At 37.7% G+C, this 24324-nt stretch overlaps 1 protein-coding gene across 2 annotated transcripts in view; it reads left to right on the top strand.

The window, feature by feature from the left end:
• The first annotated feature begins 232 nt into the window (after positions 1-232).
• Positions 233-24324, top strand: part of LOC112463214 — a 105218-nt gene continuing 81126 nt past the window's right edge. The window contains exons 1-2 of one of the 2 annotated variants that reach the window (XM_025029446.1): positions 233-588; positions 656-1179. In XM_025029446.1, the coding sequence (XP_024885214.1) occupies positions 1104-1179 (76 nt within the window). In that variant the 5' untranslated portion in view covers positions 233-588; positions 656-1103. Of the gene's footprint in view, positions 1180-24324 lie in introns of both variants that reach the window. The other variant, XM_025029445.1, reaches the window with a different exon arrangement.

Raw genomic sequence — 24324 nt, 5'->3', positions numbered from 1 at the left:
GCAGGGGAGAAGAGACAGGAATGACGGGGGTTAGAACGGGTCAGACGTTCCATCGTTGCTCCGAGCAAGACGGGTGGCGGGTGGGTGGTAGCGCGAGCGGGAAGTAGGGCCGGTGGCGACGTGGCGAGGGGTGATCGGCATCGGTGGAGCAGGTGGCGTGAGGTGGGAGGATCGTGGGTGGCAGCTGAGTACGGAGTGATAGGGGAAATCAGTCGCGGTTCGAGTACCGCCGCGGATGCATGTAAGCGACGTTTGTCGTCGCGCTGTCCACCTTTCTCTATTTCTTTCTCTTTCTCTTTTTTCCTCCATCACTCCTCTCTGTCTCTCTCTCTCTCTCTCTGGTTCTCCCGCTACTTATTCTCTGTCATTCAACTCTCGCGGACGCTGCGTCCCTCTTTCTCTCGAACTCTTATTCTCTCTCTCTCCCCCCTCTCCTCCCCCTCTCTCGCCCTCACCTTTTGTTCTCTCTGTTCTTTGGATATATGTAAACGTAATCGCGTCTCTCATGTGCTGCCTTGGACAGCATTGACGAGCGAATGCGCCGTAAGCGCGTAAACGGAAGCAAACGAGTCCTAGAAGGACCTGGACGTGAGTTGATCTTTCGGGCATGAGTCGATTTGGGATAATAAAAAGTCCAGCGTATGTCGATATATAGCGCAGGGTTGGGAAGCAGCTGAGAACCGATAAGAAAACCCGGTGTAAACAGAGGAGAGTGAGGCCATTTTTCGAGAGAAAGGGAGACAGAAAGAGTGGGAAGCGAGAAAGGGAAACACGCGATCGAGCAGTACTCCCTCGCGCCAAAAGAGATTCACTCGCGTGATATTAACTTCTCTCGCTGGGGAAAGTCGTCGCGAGTAGCATTCCTGGCTCGCTGAGATTTTCCTCTCGCCGCGCCGCGCCGCGCCGCGCGCCGCGCCGATCTTCGTCCGATCGATGTCGTGCGCGATTCGCGACGATCGACAAGTTTGAACTCGACGAAATTGGATGACAACCGAATCGGAGTGACTAAAAGGTGAAAAAGACAGTGGACAGGGGACGCCGTGGAGCAACAATATCGGTACTAGACGGTGAGAAGAGAAGAACGAAGAAGAACGCTCAACAGAATGCTCGACTTCGAACAACAGGCCAATCAGACACAGGCACTGGCCTCGCTCGATGACGACTGGCACCTGCTCGAGGGTGAGCGCACGACCTTCGCAATTTTCTTTCTCCCTTTTCTATGCCTTCCTCGAAAGGTGTACAGAGATCGGCAAGTCGATGTGTCACGGTGTTCAAAATTTCAATCCATCAGAGTCGAAGCAGGGAGTAGTTTTTGACAACATTATACAAATATATATATACACGATTCGATGATTCCTTATCTTTGAGTGACAAGTTCGAAGAAATTGCGCATTAATCTGCACTAATTCACGCAACACTGAAAATCAACTGTATATGATGAAATTTTTAAATATAGGTATCATTAATAACGATACACACATACATGCGTGCGTGTGTGCACACACACATATATTAGGATCTAAATAGGAGTCGAAATACGCAAGTTACAATAACAAAATTAATATTATGCGAGACCGCGGGTCACGTATAAAAGTCGACGGCCCCGATGAAATCTCGGAAGAAATGGCAAAACTGTTTTCATATCGCGAGACTGCTTGCGATTATGCGAGAATTTATAAAAGACGATTTAACACGTTCATCCTCGAGCGTATACGAGTACTTCTTACGTGTCTCAACTATGCGTAGGTGTATAAATATTTATTAACAGATACACACTTAAATTATATTTATTTTAAACTTATAGATAATTCTTGAAAAAAGAAATAGACTGTAGAGATCATTTTCTGAAGAACTGAGAATGCCTTATCTTATCTAAATAACGGTGATTAGAGATCAGTCGTCATAAGAGCGATAAATAAAAGAACTCATGTATTCCTCATCTATAGTCTAATTAAGTTATTGGAATTATAAGTGTTCTTTAAATTTATTGAAATAAGGCTTAATCATGATAAAATAATATTCGTCACAAAGCTACTAACATTTTTTAAGTATTTTTTCGGGACATATTTCAGGAATAAATGTCCATGCATAGAATTAGAAATTACTTGTAGAAGGAGTTTCTGAATAATATGAAGCGAATTAGCAAAACCGATTTACCATTTATCAATCAATAATCATTTGTTACATATGCTATTTTAAGCAGTATATAGAACAACCATGAACGTGTAGTGTTTTGTCGTGTTGTGTCAGAAGCACAATAGAAGTAGTATAATGTCACGTCGTTGCTTCGTTACATCGTAAAACGGAGAACAAAAGCATGAAAAGTAATTCGTCGTGCGCATTTGAAAAATGAATGTTCTTTAATCGTTACCCGAAATCTATATAAACGATAGCTCTCATTCGTTCACTCTCGGTAGTCATATCGGTGCAATCGCACGCTGCGATGCGTCGTGCTAGTGCACTCGCACGCAGATATACCGTCTGGCCACAGCGTATTATACACACACATAGCGTGAACGTGAGGGTTGGCGCGCGGTTCATGTACCAGTGCACAGGTAAGTTCACCTTTGAAGCGAGCAGATATATGCAATATGCATTCGCAGGCTTGGCTCTGTGAAAGTGCAGGTGCAGGTACGTATGTGTGACGCGAGAGACCCGGTTCTAAAGAAAAAAAGAGCTGACTAGCAAGACATGATCTTTGCGCAAAACGTAATATGCAAGCATTTTTGGACGAAATCGCACAATGTCAGACGATGTTTGACTGCATAAATTTGTCTCGCTAAGTGATGTAGATTTTTTTTTCATTGATGTAAATGTTGTACGTATTTTATTTTATAATATGCGTAGAAAATGAATTGCAAAAAGAATCTGTTAATGATTAAGATATATAAACTGTAGACAGGTTTCTTCAAAAAAAGAACATATATAATATAATTACCGAGATATAATTACATTGCATACATATATTTTCTCATAGAAATATATTGCCGCTCAACATTTATTATATACACTTTATCTCATATTCTTTAATCTTTTACATATTTGTCAGACAAACATTGATAGTCATGATACAGATTGATAATCAAGATTCTATAATGAAGAGTGTAAATGGATTTTATTGATCGAATTTGTACGTTGATATTAACAAAATGAGCGATTTTAGCGTTCGATAAAATTTATCATTAGTTAAATTTAATAGGGTATTTCTTGCCCGTATAATTTGACGCGATGCAATAGTAATGCAGTCTGGCCAAAATCGATACGCGCATCAGCCATATACCTATATACGTAACACAGTGCATTCTCGCGAGGCTCTGTATATGTGATGTGGCTGGTTTCTCTCCCATATTACACGGACATTTATATGCACAGAATAAACTTTATTATATTATAGTTACTGACTTGTTCGTAAGCAGGAACCTTTTTTAACGTCCGTTCTTTTTATTTATTACATACAAGCAACTCTTTGAGATTCATATCGTAGAAATATCTGTTCTCATCCACTTTCGAATAACTCGAAATTAATAACTTATTGTTAGTATTCAACGTTACATTACATTCGAAGAAATAAAATTGTCAGAGAAATTGGCGGCTTTGTGTGAATCACATGTTAAGCTATACTTGATTAACACGTTCGCGTTGTAAGATTTAGAGAAAAAGATGCGTTTTAATTCCATTACAAAAGATAAATTTCTAATGTTTTTCATCGAATAAAGCTGCAAATGAAAAATACGCAGCAATATTTTTGTAGAATCCTCTTACCTTTTCGTCGTCGAAACGCTATACAAGAAGCAATTTTGCTTTCGTCAAGTAACGGGAAATATGCGACGAAAGCACTGTTTTAAAATTGCTCGTGTGGCAAATGATATCCGCGTTATTTCGGCGGGTAAATAATAATCCGCCATTTCCCATAATTACAATCGCAACCATGTGTAGGTATTGACAAACGTAACTTGTAATTATTCATATTTTCATTGGTTTTGCGTATGACCTATTATCTCAAACGTAATTCTATAAACCACGAATTATCCTGGGCGGATTAACAACGATTTTATTACACCCGATGAAGAACGGTATCACATTATTTATTTGAAAATAATTAAAGGCATGTATATGTGAAATCGAAATAAAAAATAGAAATGGCAATAACTTGTTCGATTAAACTAAAGTTCAAGTAACTACGAAGAGGTAATCAGCAGATAATCGACTGAAGTAGCACGAGCTTGCCATGCTTATTTCAACAAAAGTAAGATGGGTATTTATTGGCATTTGGCAATAGTTACACTGGCCCTTACCTCCTTTAAAGAAGGTAACCAGGTAACTTGCAATTTGACCACGCACCCTGCTCGCTTTCTGTAAATCCGATCTAACAATAAGAGAGCCATAAAGGATTGACTATACGGCCCTGCCGGACGGGCGGTTCTGTCGGCCAGGTGGTCCAAGTCCAAGTCAAACACCACGATATCGTTCTTCTTGCGGACATTTATGTTTCGTTGTACTGCCGGATGAACGAACGAATGAACGGAAGGACAGACAGGTGTGAATCGTGGTGTCCGTGGCGCAATGTGCGCAGGGCACACCGACCGACGTGTCGCGCACGCTTACAACGAGAATAACGGACGTGTGCCCGGTGTGCCTCGTGTGCACAACTCAACGACGATGAAAGAGAGAACGAGAGAGCGAGAGCAAGAGCAAGAGCGAGAGTGAGAGAGAGAGAAAGATTCGCAATATTCGCATACATCGCTGAAACAAAAGAATCGCATTCATACGTGCGCGAGACTCTTGACGATTATTATTATCACTCAGTCGGCCCTCTATAGGGTAGGCGATATGATTGCAATTTTTTAAGTGCATAATCTTCCTTTCATTTTAATACAATCGCATGTTCTACGTTCGTGACGTAACGTATGATGCGGTAAATATCTACCGGAATTTCATCTCGCAATGTAGATTGCGTAGTACTAATGTTAATAGATAAACCATTAAATTCCAGATAATTGCTAAGAATCTCTTTTTTCAACTATATATAATTCATGTTTTAGCTAAATTAAATAATTATCGGTAGTAGAGTGCGTAGAGTTAATATCATGTTAGTGTATATCAATACCACTTTTCTACGGTATCTTCATTCAATGTGCTAAAAATAAATAATGGCTTCGCTAAGCTTAGGTATTTATTTTTAGATCTCCAGGCAGAGCCTCATGGTTACTGAAGTACCTACAATTTCGGTTCAATGTTCAAAGGCAAATTTCGTTTCACTATACTCGCGGCCGTATACTATTTAAAAAATTATTTAGCGATATATTAATAAGGTCTATGATATAATCTGATAAGAAAACAATTTTTAATAAAAGTTGATAAAAAAACTTTTCTTTGTAATATCGACTTTTAGATGAATACATGACGATGAAACAAAATAGGAAGTGAGCTAGCATTGCCATTCAAGTTCTTACGAAATAAAGATGACGATGAAAATACAAATAAAAATGCTTAAAGTTATACTGATCGCGGTGCAATAATGCGCCTCGGTTGGGATAAAATGACCCATTTTGATCACCACTAAATCGATGACGCTAAAATACGTACATAGAACCAGGGAATATTACCGAATAAGCATTTACCAGCGTTTAGGAACGTGTAAATTGATGTTTGTACATAAAATAACGAAATGGTTAACTTTTTGTTTTTTTCAATCTGTTGCGCGATTAATTTTCTTCCGGTAAAAATGTATTAGAAATTAAATAAGCGAAAATGTGTTTAAGAGTGAGAGATTTAAACGAAAAAAGAATTTAAATTCATATGTTATTACAGACATAATAATACTAATAATAATAACAACTGTATTCAAAGAAACGAAAGAGAATGGAAAAGATATATTCAAAAATATTTGAAACACTCATCTCATTTTATTTCCAGAAAATTTTAATTACAATACGTACGCGCACGAAAGGAGATTAAAGGTGGCATTGGTATGTGGGAGGGGAGGAAAGAAGAGAAGGGATGTAGGTACTTGTGCCGCAGAAAGTTAAAAGCGCGGCAGATTATATACATCAGTTAACGAATTCACGATGCAATTGTTTTGCCGAGCGTACGTATTTGATAAAACTTTATAGACCTAATTTATCTGAAACGTGGCATTTCTCAACAGAAACAGCAAACGTTACGCTGATTATATGATCTAAGCAGTATTTATTTAACCATCATGATAGAACTCTCCACAGTATTCACGAATGAAGAAAGAGAAGGAATCTCAGCGCGACTATAAATGCACAATCCAGATGCGAATGGTGGACATACTCCGAAAAGAAAAGACCAACTCCGGAGTACAAGCACGAGGCAATCTCACAGTTGTGCAACTGTGCGCCACTATCATGTGTAACTCGGTCGAGAATAAGTTTAAATCTAACTCAACGAGAGGTCTGCTCTTCTCTTAGGGGCGCTAGGTATCTCTCTTGGTTTAACTAATTGTAAGTTATATCAATAGCACGAAGAATGAGTAGTATATCGTTTTGTAATGAAACGCAAACAAGAAATACATATATACACTATCCTATATAAGTAGGTAAAGATAAAGAAATGCCTCATCAAAGAATTGTGATATGATATTGAGTATTCGTGTTTTAAAATGTTGATATGTAGAAAAACTTATTGTTGGCCAAAATATTTTACTTGCAGTCCTCGCAGAATCGATTTCGGTAATAATTTGCAGAAAATTACACTATTTGTTAATTTATTTATAAATTAATAAAAATATATATATATATATATATATATATATATATATATACACACAGTATAAATAATAAAAGTTCTTTTGAGAAAATATAGATATGTATAACGTGAATCGCGATATTTCTATTTTAATTCTCGCTATAAAGCTAATGCACAAAATATAAAATTAATCGACGACATTACATAAGAAATGATTTTGTTGTTATGTCACTTGTTTCGTTGAACAAGCGAGTCTATTTATCCGCGTCATATATCTTGTTTTTTGACATTATTAATGCCCAACTATCTCGACCGCAATAAATCGGTTTTTCGTTGCACATCGATGACATCGCCTCCGAATAATATTTAGTTTCTCACGAATGTGAATTTCGATTTACTCTCCTGTGTCATCGACCATGCTGTGTGTTCGCATATGTGCCATGCGCCCATCAATTAATATATAATATCGCGAGTTTTAGTCATGAATTGCTTCCTTTTTAAATACTGCGACATTAAGTTGATTAAGTTGAAATTAGCAACAAGTTTGAAAAAAAATAGATGTATATTTCTATTTAAAAAGCACGTTCGATCGCGGGTGACATTACGTTATATGTATATGTATACATACATACGCATATATTGATGATGAAATATAGTAAGGTGAAATATAGTAAGAGCGATACAATAATATAATAACACAATAAATTAACTCTTTAATTCACTATTTTGTCATATAATCCCCCCATGCGGACAGAATATTTATTTTCCGAGCTACTTTCACGTTACTTCGCTTTTGACCGAGCGTTACGTAAAAAGAGATGCTATGCGGACGGTCGTGCGAGTAACTGTAAAAAAAAAGAGAAATAAAAACAAGAAAAGCACCCTGATAAATGGTTCTGGAACTTTCAACAGCCGGATTGCCGAAGTTCGTATCAAAAGGATAGTTTAAAATGAAAAAAGGAATGGAAAACCACGGAAAGTGCGCGCGCACGCGACCGCACCAGGTTGCCTTCTTTTGACGGAAAATAATATTTTCTTCATGATTTTAATGACGCGCCGGGAGCGACAAAATGCCAGATGATAGTACTACACGAGTGAAAAGAATATCCGTCTACACAAGCCATCCTAATAAAAATTCCTTTATAGAAATCGATTTTTTTCTCAATTTACAATTTTTGTTGACTAATTAACGATTAAAAATAAGACTTCTCTGGCGGAATAAATTTAAACATGAAATTACTTTGTTTGTACGAACAATTAGAATCAAAAGCCATGCGATCCAAGCTTAGGTCTTTGACAGCCTTAGGTCTTTGACAGCCTATATGCATGTTATTGCATATTCCACTATAAATAAATTATCGCACAATAATATAGTTTTGTAATCAACTAATATAATTTTTCTGCCTCTTTTTGCCCTTCTGCTTCTCTCTCTCTCTCTCTCTCTCTCTCTCTCTTTATCCTTTATACTCATTTTCTCGCAGCACGAAGGCACAATTGTCCAATCGTTAATTTCAACTTGGAATAAATCGTTCCAAATGACGCGCGACAACGTTAATTAAAAGCGACATAACCGATAGTCGAAGAGTATCTACCGCATCGTGTTCAAAAGAGGAGGAGGAAATGAATGAAAGAGAAAGAGAGAGAGAGAGAGAGAGAGAGAGAGAGAGAGAGAGAGAGACAAAGATAAAAGATAAAAAAGTGAAAAGAATCATAATGGAAATATTTATGTAAGTCTACACGATGAATTTTCATCGTTGCCGCGGGATGTAAAATGTGCTAGGTGCTCTGCGTAAAAGCGCGCTCTCTAGCCGGCGAAAACGTTTTTGATGAAAAAAATGCAAAAGCGAACGATGAGTTGGAGGTGGAGAGTGGAAATGAGGCAAGAGAAGGACATTGACGACAGACAAAATAGGTGTAGGTGCGAAAGGGCGATACCGATACTTCTAAAAAATGCGTGATTCTCATTCGAATATTCGACGATAGAGATTCTTCGTGTCAATGTTCTATCCGAGAGCTATCTCGGATTTCATCCCCATTCTGTATTTCCTGATAGATTTAATTTTATCAACATACATACAATCGATTGAAGTAGGTTCGCATAATGTGTTGTACAAGAAACGAAGCACGTCGTAAAATACTAATATAGTACTAATAATTTGCTATTAGCATCAGGTAGGATTAAAATTTTATACCCTCTTGGTTAAGAAAAAATTGTATAATGTGTTTATTATTTTATATGTGCAAATTATTTATTGAATTTTCTAGTAATCTTTTTCCTTAGTCAAAGTATCGGGTTAACAAAACATGAAAATTTTATAAATTTAGGAAATTTGAATAAATTTAGAGAGAGTAGTATAGGGAGAAAAGGCAACAGATATATAAAAGAATTTGCAAAAATTCGTATTATATTATAGTACCTAAATAAATAATTCTTCGTAAATATTACATTATAAAAAGGTAAATCGAGATATATCTGATTTGATGTTTCTTGCTTGGTAAATTTTAATAGTATTTATAGAAACGCGCGCGATACCCACATACAAAATTCTCACGCAAAAATCACATACTTGTTTGATGATTTGCAACAACGCAATACTTCGAAGCACGGCAAGAAATTAGTCGCTATATCATATAAATATGTTATCATATACATATTGACACCGGGTGCCTCTAAAAGAGTTAATCTCGACGATTACGTCGGAGTCTTTTTACAGAATTCTTCAAAATGGATGCTTTGCCTTGCCTCGCATCACTGCTTGAAAAATAATGCGCAGAAACAAAACGTCAAAATGTGTCGGCATGCGAAGGCCTCATCCTTCTCTGTGACGCAATAGAAAGTAGAGCCGCAAGGCTGTTTCCACTGCCGCTCGTTCCGCATAAGGAATACGCAATATTCATTGTAAACGCTAACTGCGCGGCGGCGCTCTATCCGGCTTTATTAGACTCTCTTACAATTAGACTACTGCATCTCAATATCGCCGTTTTTAATGCGATCTAGAAACACCTTATGAAAACATAAGTCACAGCATTTACGAACACATTTAAAAAGAAAAAATAATATGTATATTTTATTTTTCCAATAGAAAAGCCCCAGCATATTTTGATTTTATTTTCCGTAATTTAGTTTGGCAGGAAATTATTACATTTTTAATCGCTTATACCTGAAAAAAATACTAACATTTCGACAAGGTATTTTCGCGAGTAGACTTTCAAATTAGCGAAATGATTTGTTATAGAAATTAACGGCGCGTATTTTTGCGACACCCAGTGAATTAACTTTCACATTTTCGCAGTCACTCGCCTTTATAGTTAGAAAATCGATGCCAGAGTTTTATGACGCGTATAATTTAATTGCTCTACATAAAACTAATATTATAACCGTCTTTCGTGCATATATATAATTCGGAATTATCTTCAACGATACTGTCGCATCTTTTCCTATTGGCGGATGCACGCGCGCGCGCGTGCGATGAAACCGTAATATCGTCATAAGATACCTATGACATTTATCGAAACTGTCGAAACACATGTATGTTTTACCTTCATTTTGTATCGTTGTTTTATTATTTATTGTGATTTTATTATTATTATCATTTATCTTTATTTGTATATATACGTACATCTACGGAATGGAAGACTCTTAATAAATTTCGTTAAATGCAATAAGTAATGGACAATTAAATAATAATATAAAAAATATGCATATTTTTTTATTCTATACACATATTTATATTATAAATAAAACTGATTGCTTGTTTATTAAACTACTGTTGATTTATAGTTGTTCATATATGTAAAAAATATTTTTTATTTTGATTATATAGGTAGTTAGACTATTAGAAAAAGCGCGAATTCAAGTGTTAATATTTTAAGCAATCACTGGTTTGTAATCACTAGTGACGGTTCTTGGCGTTTCTATGATTGGAAGCGTCGTAATGATTTGACGTTCTCGGTGAAGGCGGAGCGCAGACACTTTTGCTGAAAGTGAAAGTCGTAGGTTTCGATGGGGCCATGTTAACTTTTACATTCTCCATCTAGGAATGCGCACGTCGGCCGACTTACGGCCGGTCTTGAAATATATGTAAAGATGCAGAAATGCTAGGTGTTTATGAGAGATTGACGTTTAACACAATAGCAAATAATAAATTATAAATTATGAGCGTCAGTCAACGATTAGATAACATTGTTATATCAGTTTAGAGAAAATTGTAAATTATATCATATTTTACATGTTTTACGAATTACGGAAGCGTAATATTATTTCTTTCTCTTGATTCACACTTTACTCTTTAGTGCATTTGTATTTAATCGTTCATAAATAAAAAAGACTATATAAAATCGTTAAAAAAAATAAAACACACATGCACATACAAATATGTATAGCGAGGATAATAAAAATAGTAAATGCTGTACGAAAAACTGTTAAATATACAACATATCGCTTCTTATGTCACACGTCTTATGTCCTCGAATGTAAGATATGAAAATCGGAAGTCTAACAATAAGGTTCATGTTGATATACTTTATTTAAGGCGTTTAAGGCATTGTTATAGTCACGATAAAAACTATAATATATCAAATCACATTTATAGAATAACAATTAGCTTTAGTATTGTTAAAGATATAATGTTAAAATATTTAAATACATTTTATAACTGTTCACACAAATATGCACACTTTCAAATTAAAAAGTAATTATGTTTAAAGTTTTCGAGACATCTTATACTAGTGTTTTAAAAAACTTCAACTTCGTAAGTCAATAGTTTAGTATCCTGGATTTATTTTCATCTTTATTAGTTTAATACAATATGTGATGCGCTTAGTTTAATTCAGTGTTACACAAGTGTATAAGGAATATTAGGTATAGCAAATTCTTGTGGATATAATTGTAAGGTTAAATGCTTGATTATAAAGGGAAATCTTTTCGAGAGAATTACGTTGTTACAGCTCTATATCGAATTAGAGGGCAGCGCATACTGATTGTCTCAACGTATCACTATGCTCTGACCTAAAAACCTACTTTCGTGTCGAATTAAAAGTAAAATTACGAAGCAAGTAGAAACAGAGAGTTCAGAGCAGATAAGCGCAGATAGCATTTATGTTATATACACCGCCTGGGCATCATATGCTATGTTTTTTCTTCAAAATGGGAACGTAAAAAAAGTGATTTTGATTTATTTTGATTGTATAAAATTCTTGAAATTACACTAATTGTGAAAGAGCAAAGATTACTTTTTTTAAATGCCAAAAATCGGACAATTTTTGAGATAAGATTATATTTTTATGCATATTTCTATGGATATATACATCAAAATATAATATCAAAAGACGTATATTATTACGAAAAGATATTATTAGTTATTAAAGGAATAATATTATAATACGGCTCTCTCTCTCTCTCTCTCTCTCTCTCTCTCTCTCTCTCTCTCTCTCGGAGCTGTATCTATAGTTGCGCAGTAATTATCCCAAACTTGCAGTTCTGCTAAGCAACCTGTTCCAATTAATTCAAACTTCATTTTCATGACTATGATGTTACTGCCGCTCATATAAGCGGATAACGGCAGTAACTATATATGCGTATATTCATTCCTTCGTGGAAGTTTTCTATCAAGCAGAAAACTGTGTAGGAAGATTCGTGGAAATTGACTAATTGTTTATGACGGACGAAAGCGCGATATTCGCGGGATTCATTTTAATAATTATAGGAAAATCTAATGAAAGAGAAGGAATAAGAAGGGCAGAGGGAAAGAGAAAGAGAGAGATTAGAAAGAGAGAGGGAATGGAGGGCGAGAGGTCGGAAGACCTATAGATAGGTAATTTTACCAGAAAGTCTGATATTACGGCGAGTTGTGTGTTAGAGGACGAATAATAGTGAAAGTATATTATAAACTATTTGCGCACACATCTCTGTGTAACGAAAAAACATTCATGTTACTTTACTACTAAACATATGTAAGTTCTTTTATTAACTTTATATTAAATATATCAGACGACTCTAAGAGATATCGGATATCATTTGTAGTATTCTTATCATTACATCTATTATAACGGTAATTAATTATTATTTTATATAAAATTATTAAGTTATTAAAACGAGCGGTCTGTTAGCTATCAGGCTATCACGCGCTCGTTGCGTCAACAACAAAACGGAATAACATGACCATATGTAGACACGGCAGAATGGGGTTTTCTATATGTCCTAGAGCTCCCCTTTCGGGATCGATTCGGTTTCGGTTCTTGCCGTTCTTGGTTCCGTTCGGCTCGGTTCCGCTCGGTATTGTGCGCCGCGCGCCGTGCGGCTGGCGGCATGATTTGGCGCGAAGCAGAGGAAGTGTGGCGGGGGGAAGAAAGTGGGGGATATCGAAATATCGAAAAGCGTCGAAGCGACGGCGACGGCGACGGCGACGGCGTACGACGGACTACGACGTACGACGCGCGCCGCGCGCCACGCGGAGGTCAGACGTCAGACGTCAGACGCACGGTGGCACGGAGGGTGGCGCGGGCGTGGTCGCGCGGAGAAAACGGCCGAGACGACAACCTTGACTCCTTTCGTCTATTGTTCTTAAGCTCTCCGCACGGAGCGACGGCTCACTGCCCTGGCTCATTCAAGAGGGTGAGAGCCCGAGAAATGAACGAGGATAGCGTTACGAGATATAGCGTATCGGCAAAGCGGATATTACTAGGTAATTCGCACTCGACCGAATAATTGGCGCGTTTTTAGCTATACGAACTCGACGAATTATCTAAGCCTAAGCGGAGAAGGAGCGAGACGCTCGACTGATGGAGATGCGCGTCGGACGAAAGTGAAATGTTTTGTTCGAGAGGAAAAGTTATACATGCACATATATTTTTCCTTTTTTACGCATACAGAGAAAACATATCTTGTCTAATGTATGAGTCAGTGTATCAAAGAGCTGGCTATTATAACTGGCGTTGTCTACTGTCCTGATGCGTGTTTATTTAGAACTTATTGTTAGAAGCACCCAATAAACTATGATTAATTATAACGTACCACATGAAAGTTCCTTCCTTATGGGAGACCTAAATGGAACTTACAATTAGTAATAGTTATCAGCATATAGATACCTGATTTGATTGTAAACTTGAGATGATTACGCTACGATCGAATGAGTCGAGCGAAGCTATCGCTCTTCGGCTACAGTTACTGTGATCAAATTAATTCGATAACGAGGACGAGCCACTGAGCCAGTGTACCCTCGTGCGACATTTGCAGGACCTCCGTGGGTGACCAGCGTGTCTAAGCAACGAGAAGGTAAGCGAGGACAAGGATGAAGATGCGATACCTTTATCGACCACGGAAACCCATCGGTGACGGATAACCCGAAGTGGAGCCCGTCCAATTCTAATTACGTGCACACTTTTAAAGCGTTGCGTTGATCGCGTTGGTCGCGTTCCTACATTATCGTGTTATATAGAAATGTAGATTTAAGTGACGTAACCGTTCTCTCGTGAGAAGTAGGTTAAAAGAAGAGATTAGCGATTGTGACGTGGTCTAGAGTTTCGCATTTGCGAAATTCCGCGCAATATTTGCTGAGAGAATTTTATCGATACCGCACTTGTAATATCATCGTCATAGTTGGAGTCGGAGTCGGAGTCGTTGCAGAGCTGTTAAACTGCTCCCGGCAGTTGGCAGAAAGCGTGACACTTACCAGCGCGCGATTTCCGGCTCGCGATAGAACGATTGCCTTGCCTTATTGCATTCGGAACGATGAAATACCGAATCGCTAGCATAAGCTAATTGTCGGTAACCCGGTACTCCCTGTGCGCGCGTGAGAGACTGCGACACAACGACGAAACGATGAAACGATAACGATGATGGCGAACTCGATGTAATTATAACGGAAGCCTTCGGAACTCGCGCTCGGTGAAAGGTGTATAACTGTGACTAAAAATCCGCAATGCGCAGCGCTGTCACGCTAAATAAGTCAGGCCACGAGGACTAAGTTATTGCTTAACTTATCATCGTGAATGTAAGAGAGAAATTTTAGTTAGGGTTAAACGTTCACAGATATTCGATTTTTCGAACAGCACTGGTATACTCGATTATCAAATGTCGAGTAAGTATGCGTGATAGTGCAGCTGTGTTTGTGCAGAAAGAAAGATAGATGTTTATGTCAATAAAAATAAAATAAAATATTTACACACACACAACAATTCTCGGCGCATAATTATTTTGATACAATATCAAATTTTATTACCATCGTAAAATAGCCGTTCAGACAACACCAATATTTAAAAGACTTTGTAAATCTTATTTGAGATATCCTTTAGAAGCCTTTTGAATATCTAAAACATATTACATTAAATATTTTTACAAGTATACTTGCTTCTGAAAATGATAAGAGAAAGAACGTTATTCACGTTATTCTTACGTTACTCAGTCGGTTGCACCATGAATATCCGTGTATCAGACTGATTAATTGTAACGGATTCAAGTACTCCCGATCAATTGACGGATTAGATTCAAAAGAATCTTATCCGTGAATTATACTGAAACCAGTGAGCTCCCCCTTGACCCTATTTCACGTATACCTGCCACAAGGAACAAAACTGACTACGTTGTTCCCCCGAAGTTTTACGACGTTTCACGAAAGAGCATAATCGATGGGATACTAAAAGCTCGGGCGAATAACGGCAGCCTCGAAGTTTTGATGCCTACCGTGCTCCGAAAATAGACAAGCTCATAGTTCTTATATTGTTTTTATTCGATGTACCTAATACTACTAATCCATAACAATTTACCCAAACTTAATATTATAGCTTAATTTATAATGTCAACTTATATTTGCGTACAACTTGTAATATTTAAATGCGTAATGTATTTTTATTCTCAACGATTAAAATGTGGTTATTATTTATATATCGAAATGTGTATATATATTAAAATAAATTAAATATTTAAAATATGTGTCAACGTATATGATGTACTTCCTTTGCTATTATTTTATTTCAGCCTGTATAAAATCTACCGGCAGTTATTTTAAAACAAAACAACATAATGTATGAAATTTAAAGGGTTATCTACATCTCTTTTGTGCGTTATAGTAACTCCATATAATTAAAATCGCACATGGATGAATTAAAACGGCGTTCGATGAACGTTCAGAGAAAGATCACTTGACCATCTCGTCAAAATAGCTGGGGCTGGAGTATGAAACAAGGGTAGGAAACAAAGAAGAATGCACGAGAATAAAAAGTATGAAAGCCAGAAGCCTGCAGGAGCCAGGAGCCAAATCACCCTCATGTTTCCGATTATCGAGGGCATTTCATTCGATCTATATACACTTTGTCCATTTTTTTCGCACGCGTCTTGTCGGGCCATGCGATAACGCGCGTGTGCACGTGTTTACGAGTAAAACTTTTGTCCTTCATCGAGGGGTTAAGGGCCCCGAGAGCAGAGACGAAGAGAGATGCGCTCCGGGCTCCGGATTCCGGGCTTTGGGCCGCTTCTCTCCGATCGATCAGTCGAGCCTGTTAAACGGCAGAGCAGCGGCTTAACCATGCACTTCGTCTGGAATAACATCTCCGACTGGTCAAGCTTATTGCGCGTCGTAAGTATAATAAGTATCTTTCATGCGCCACAGATGTTCCTGAATTATTCCGTCGCGCGATCCATTTTTGTTTAAAGTGAAAGCTGACTTAAATCGTGTGTATATACGTATATAGTATGACATAAATCTTTGAAAAATAATGTCTGTTATTAGGAAATTAACGGAAAACACTTTGCATCAATGAAAAATTACCGATATCTTCGATTTCGTTCAATTCGAATTCGCGATTGTTTCAGGCATGTTTCGATTCTGATTTATCTCACGAACAGAGATTAATTAATTAAATAGAGAGAGGACAATTAATTAAATAGACGTACACTAATAAATTATCTACTTAATTATTGTTAGCTGAGAGAATCGACGCGATATGATTGCACTCTGTATTTTTTTTTTTTTAATTAATTTATTTGAAACCATTTTTTATCACCGTCAACAAAATATACGATACGTGGAGTATCATTTCATTATATACGTTACACATACATACGGAATGTTTCAGAAAAGAAGTAACATTAACTTCTGTTCTGTCAGCTCTCTGACAGACGAATATATAGACGTGTCGATTAAATTCCAAGCCAAATAGTTAACGCCCGATGCGGATGAATTCCATCTGCGATCCGCGAGGATAAACACGAAAAGAGGGATTCTTTGGAATCGTCACGTGCGATCGAGAAAAGTGAGCGTTTGGTTTGTCGAAACAACGTTACGCGCATACGAGGCGTACGCGTTCACGTTCGCGTTCGCGCTACGTAATCGACGTAAATAATCGAGGGGAGTCTGGGGGGTCTTCGTCGAGAGAGGCGAGAGAGAGAGCGGTGTGTATCTGCATTGCGTGAGTATAGGTTCGAGTGATGGCTCTTAAATCAATATCTACTTGCAATTTTCACGCACATTGAGTACGAACGTTTGTATAAAAGTTTGTATATCGATAAGCGTTGTGTATTGATATTTTAGTTGTACAAACGCTGTCGCAAATATTTAGACGAATATATGAAACTAAACTGCAATGAATCAGTGTTGAAGTTTAATCAGGCAAACCAGAAATAGCTATATTGATATTTTTTATATACGATTACTATAGCGTGTGATTTGTCTTAAACTAAACAGATATATTTTATGCTTTTTGAGATATCAATTCGAATTTATGTAATAAACAATTAAGTAAAATATATATAACAAAACAATTGAAGAAACTAATATTAACTTAATTTTAATTAAGCTTTATTTCTCTCTCTCTCTCTCTCTCTCTCTCTCTCTCTCTCTCTCTCTCTCTCTCTCTCTCTCTCTCTCTCATATCTAACAAATTTAGGTAAAAAGAGAATTTTGAATTTAGTTGATCTTTCGAGGCATTAGTACAAGCGATACAAACGATTATTTCGCAATACTTGCGTAAACGTTCATAATCATGATCTCGAATGTAACTGACACTTGCCTAAAAGAGCGACGTATCTTCGGACGAGATCTCGGCCATTTTGTACGACGAAACATGCAATTACGTCCGTGATATACACCCGACCGATCGTGATACGGTAGCGCATTCGCAGTTTTCTTAATCACTGCGCCGCTAGCATGATAAGAATATGTTTACCCTTCGTAGCTCGCGTACGTGGCAATAAAATCCGATGAAACTCGCGCGGCCCGGTGCGCCGCGCGCCGCGGCCGCCGAGAGGAATCGCTTTACCGCCGGTATGACGCGCCGATCAATATTATACCTGCGCGTTCTATTCTTCGGATGGAATAATAATAGTAATTAGAAATTCTAGTGATACCGCGATGCTATTACACGATACGTGAAACCTCTGTTATCCCGGATACTCTGCATCAATGATACTTTGATATTTAGAATACATTTACAATTCTTCACCTATCGTGATACACTGATTATATTGATATTGATTTATTGATACTGATATTTATTTTGGTCATATAAACTATACCGCGAATATTGCACAATCTATGCTTTTATTAAGCATATTAATTTTTATTACTATTCCTTGTAGCAATATTTATTCTTTTAAGTTTATATAATTATAAATTATCGTTTCGTTATTTTTCAGATGTGTAATCTATCGAATATCAATGTTTAATACAGAACCGCAATTACTTTTTCATATTCATTTATAATATTATTTTCTCTTAATATATTAATATAAATGTCTCTAAGTGTAAACATAGTAGATAATAATTTCGCCATTCACGATAATCGCACGATCGATCGACATACGTGTAATAATTGCGCGGGCTCGTTACGCGTTTTCGACGTCGATCACGCAGTTATTTACAACCGCGTAGAAATTTATTGCGTTAATTCGAACGGATTACAGGGATTATTGGTAGACACGTAACGTTGCTGTTTCTGATCCCGTTTGTATCCCCGTTTATTCAATATATCCACGAGAGGTAATATGTTCTCCAGAGTAGGTGAATTAACCGCGCGCCCGCGCACACCAGTCCCATTTTTCCATAAAAATCGCTGTTTTCTACCGCGCATATGCGAGGACGATACTCTTTTTCAATGTTCTACAAATATCGCGTCGTTATCGGGATTATGACCAATGCAGTGTTGCAGTAACGGGATTATAAGTAACGCGGTATAGATATTTGCAGTCCCGTTTCCGCGAATATACGAATAAATATCCAATACGCAAAGTAGATTAGATTTGGGAGTTACTCTAGTATTTCTTGTTAGACATTACGTTTTAATACAATACTTAAAAAAAAAAAGAAATTAGAAATCGTCGCTTCTAAACAATACTGCGTTGTATCAATATTTTGTAGATTGACGCGGTTATTTTAAACGCGATACGAGATTTTTTCATCTCGTATAAATATTGAAAGATTTACTTTTCTGAAACAATCACGAAAATATTTTTCAAGACCTGTTTATTCTAGACAACTTTATAATCCGTATAGTCCCCGCCGGCGCGGCGATTGCAAGCACGATACAAACGCCCGCTTGCATTTAACGCTGCGCAAAGTTGCCTGACGAGAGATTCTGCGCTTTGCAGATTCAAAGATATTTAATACCAAGACCCAGCTACTCGATTCAACGTGATGTCAAATTGTAAACGCGGCGATAGTTAAACACGATGACACTTGAGACTTTTTCTCGATGCATCCGAATCGAAGATTCGTTTAGACACGTTAGCTGTACGTGAAATTCGAATAAAAATCACACATCTAGGGATGAGAGATAAAAAATTAACATCGTTGAATTGAGTTGTAAATTACGATGCACAATCGCTTTATCCTTTCGTGATCGCTGTAACTTTCGTGTCTGTAATTCGCGCAAATAAAGCGTTTCGTGCGCGCAGTTCATTGCAGTTTTGCAATATTATATCTAAATTACATGCATCGTTTGTCGGGATTATATCGAAATTCGTATAATTTTAATTGTCGGCCGTTGTCGAGAACGCGCTATTTTTGCCATTGTGGATGAAAGGTTCGATAATTGTCTGACTCTTTCATTTTCAGACAGAGAGTAAAACCGCATTCGCACGCATTAAAAGGACACTCGGAGAGCGGGGATCGTCGATGTGTATCTACGTCGTTGAATCTCGACAGAGTTACACGCCTCAGGGGGTTGACGCCATTGACCCAACTTTGGGAACCCTCCTTTTTATTAGTCCTTTCTCGACGACGCGGACGTTCCCATCTCACATCCACTTCTCTTCAGGACCACTATACAGACAGCCTATTTACCGATTGATTTGATATCGAGTAATACACAAATATAAATGTTTTTGTGCTACGCAAAAAGCGTTGCTTTTTACGTTACAAAGATATTAATAACCAAATTCGTGTTCGGTAAAACACGCTTGTGTTTAATTAAACGTATTACAAAATATCATTTTGTGTACGTAACAAGGAAAAGTCATCATAGGTTTTATACAATGATGTGAACCAATTACGATATGATTAAAAGTTGAATAAATCTCTATTTGTAGTATTTAGTAGTATTGTTGCTCGCTGTGATGTAAAAGGCAATGGTTTTTGGAGAGTACGTAATTCTTCCGCAAACGATCGAGAATTCGAGATCCAACGACATTTTCTACTCCACGAGCGCGAAATCAGCGAAATACCGTGAAGTACTCTTGGCTGGCGATACGACGAAATATTTCACGGCATTTTCTTTTGTTCGCTAGCCAACGGTGGATCGAGGCGACGAAAGCGCGTCATGAAAAAGGATTCTTCGAGAAAGCCTCGCATTGATGAAAAAGAGAAGAGAGAGAGAAGAGAGAGAGTGCTGTTTTCCTTCTCTTATTAAAGTCTCCTATACAATCATTAGCTTTAACTGGACTATACTGCACATATGCGAAAATACTGTTGTTCGCAATTGAACGTCGTGTCCCAAAGTTAAATAGTTTTATCTGTTTTATCTTAGACGCAAGCCGTAGAGAGATTTTGTGACACGTATACGCGTGTATACGCGTGCGTGTGGAAAAAGGGGGCGCAGTTTTATTTTAAATAAAAAATTTTTTAATCTTTTATAAATACTTAAAACACACACACACACACACACTCTCTCTCTCTCTCTCTCTCTCTCTCTCATATCATCCTAGATGAATAACAATTTCGTTGCTCCTCAGTTATATATTATATATTAAACATTTATCGATTCAAATATAATACGAGTACAGCCGAGTTATTCACGAGGGGTTTCTCTCGTGCTATCTCTTACTCATATGTGTGCAAGGCATTTGCATGCAGCGCGTGCGTGCGTATAGTGCGTACGCATGTAATCGTGACTTCATCGAGTCACGTCGTGTTAGGTAATTTCGTCGGCCACGGATATCTCCGTTCTGTGGTGGCGGCACGGAAGAACTCGTCGAGAATCCGAATAAAGGCCGATTCACATTCACGTTAAGTCGACGTCTTGCCGACGCGACGTGCGGAAGCGAAACATGCCAGCTTGTATTTATTTTTCAGCGTGGAATATAGCACGAGCCACGAGTATCTCATGATCCTTTTTTAACGTATGTCCATTTATTCATTATAATCGATTTCACAGTTATGTAACAGTGATGTAACTCTGTGATTAAATCTATGATTAAATCAATAATTAATGACTGTGAATTGATTAAGAATATAAATTTTCATATACGATACATAATTTAGCAATTAATTCTTTTCTTCGAATTCAGATTTTATAAAGAAATACATACATATATACATATTTGTGTGGTAAACTTGTACGAAATGTTCTTTTTCTTTCTCTCCCCTCCCTCTCTGTCCCTTATCACCCCCTCTCTCTCTCTCTCTCTCTCTCTCTCTCTCCCTCCCCTTCTCTTTCTCTCTCAATCTATAGATTTTATTTTGTTGTATGCTCGCGTTACTCGTGCAAACGCGTACGTGCGTTATTTTACTGTTTTTATCTTCGGCGGAATAAAGGCAATACTTTTTTTGTTTATCCCCATCTAAATCACCGAGCGTCCAAAAAGCGAGTTGTCGGTTTGTCGCACGCGTCCTCCGCGTGCGCTCGTTCTCGCGCGTGTAATCATAATTTCATCGTGTCACGTTGCAACATTACATCAACAGCCACCGTTGCATTCACGTCGTCATCGTCTTCGGACACCTTCGGCCCGCATAACCGGTGTACATAATCGATATCGCCATACCGAAATGCCTTATAACACGAGTTATTGATTCGCAACTCCGCCTCTGCATACCGGCGCGTGTACGCGCATAACGCGTAACCATAATAAACTACCGTGTACATGCTGTTGTAAATCCTATTAAAACTACTGCAAAAGAAGACTGATTCGGAAGAAAAGATTCAATTGATCAACAGATAGAACGAGCGATCTTTCTTCACGTGGTCAACCTCGAGTCTTCGGGATCGTTCTTGTGTCGGTCACCAAGTAGGTATACGACATCGAGTTTCGACCCGACAGCGTTAGGCAATTTTCGCAGCATATATTCTTTCCCGTAACGCGATTATCTCGCTACGAAATGGTGACGTATGGTAAACTAGTTTTGTGAAACAACGCTCGCACGCAGTCTCGACTCTATCATTTCTCAAACCCTTCCTTTTATGTTGTGAAAACATGACCGAGATTGTGCGGCGGAATTAGGATAAATACTTAATTTACGGCTATTCAATTTCGGCTGATATGTTCTTTATGGGCTAACAATCACGTAAAATGGAATTTTTCGATAATATTGTGAATCGACGGTTTACATTAGACTTGTATTCGGGTATGTAAAGAAAATAGCGTTCAGATCAGTAAAATCACAATATTTTTTATCAATTGTATGCAGCTTTTGACACATTTGTCGACCAGCGTTAATTTCGCACTGTTGAATTTGTGTGCAAGCTCGTTTTAAAACTTTTATAAATTCTAATTTTGTATTTCAAGATTAGGAAAAATCGATTTGAAATGAAATGAAATATAAAACCTAGCAGCTGTCTACATGTATCTCTGAAACACAAGTCGCAAAAACTTTTGCTCTTTGTCATTTATTATTCAAAAATGATTCTATACAATCTATGTTTTTATAAAGATTTTTGTTTTTAACTTTGTTTTTAAAAATCTAATATTAAGGAAAAATACTTTATCTATATGTTACGTATTACCATACGTTAAAAAGTTGCGGACAATCGAAAGAGAAAGAAGTAGTGTAGAAGAGAGCGAGAGGAGAGGGGGAGGATCTAATTGTATGTATAAGCGGACGTTTTATACAAGCGGAGAGAAGCGGCAAGGAGAGAAAAACTGGCGGTAGGATAAGAATGTCGAGCGGCGCGAGCGCTGTACCGCGCCGGTTGGGAAATGAATTGTGACGCAGCTTGGCATTGAGGAGAGGAGAGGAGAGAAGAGGAGAGAAAAGGGGAGAGAGAGAGAGAGAGAGAGAGAGAGAGAGAGACGCACAGCGTTCTCCAATTTCTCACACGGCCTGATTTCACACAGAGAGGAGACGGGCCAGGCAATAGCAGCGGCGACGACGACGACGACGACGACGACGACGATGACGATGATGGCAGCAACGATTAGCCGTGATAGGTGAAAACCCGCGACAATGCGTTTGCATCACATCTCTCACAATGATTCTGTTCTACGTAGATTTTTCAAGGAGAATTATCGGGAAAGAAGGGGCAACGACGATTCCCTCGTACTTGTTTGCAAGATTTGTTATGAATTTAATTAATCGCGATGGTCCTACGATCGACAATTTATATATAAGATAGCAGGAAATATTTTGTTGATTAATTGATTAGTGCTCAATGTTTATTTTCAATGGTATCTCGAAGATTGTTAATCAGCTATTAAGATCGAGGATAGTATTAATTTGAATGTCATGGACAATATTATTAATTATTATTTATTTCACTGTTAGATGACTGTAACGATAAAAATTAAGACAAAGCACCTTAAATAACTTGAATATATAAATTACATTCTCTCATGCATATACATATATGTATACATTTGTTATAAATTTAAATTATAAAAACAAAAGATTTTTACGTGCATTAATAAATATGCTTATATGTATGAGAATTACAAGAACAACTATAAAGAAAAATTGACGTTCTTTCGTAAATATAGCTTTCATTAGATATTCTCGATCTTGTGGTCGCTACAACTAGTCTACAGTCCCGTAATGGTTCTTACCCCTCGAAAATAACAATGGACACGAAAATGTGCGCTGTTTGCTACGCCAATGAGCATTATTTTAACGTGACGACGATTCTTAGGCAAAAACGTAAGAAAATTTTTACGCGCAAGATTTATGTGTTCGAGGATAACCATGGTTACGTGCTGAATTCATCGTTCGTTCGATTGCTGTTGCTCGAAGGCAACCGTAAACGATAAACGACGTCAACCAACGAGAAGAGAACTCTTGGCGAAGTAGTCTTGCAAATTGCAGGTAACCGAGGGAGTTTGCGACCTCTAGGATAATCTTGCGGTAACGCTATTGTGATTTGCGATTATCCGAGTGCATTCGACATCACCGTTTTGCTGCAGCCGGGAAAATGTCATCAGCTTTAAGGATGAAACGTGAAAAGAATATAATATTTAATTCCTTAATCCATGAATCT

The sequence above is a fragment of the Temnothorax curvispinosus genome, unplaced genomic scaffold (genome assembly GCF_003070985.1).
Source record: "Temnothorax curvispinosus isolate PA1 unplaced genomic scaffold, ASM307098v1 QBEX01013129.1, whole genome shotgun sequence".
NCBI classification, from domain to species: Eukaryota; Metazoa; Arthropoda; class Insecta; order Hymenoptera; family Formicidae; genus Temnothorax; species Temnothorax curvispinosus.
The sequence above is the reverse complement of the archived record's forward strand: the minus strand, read 5'-3'. Positions and strand labels throughout refer to the sequence as shown.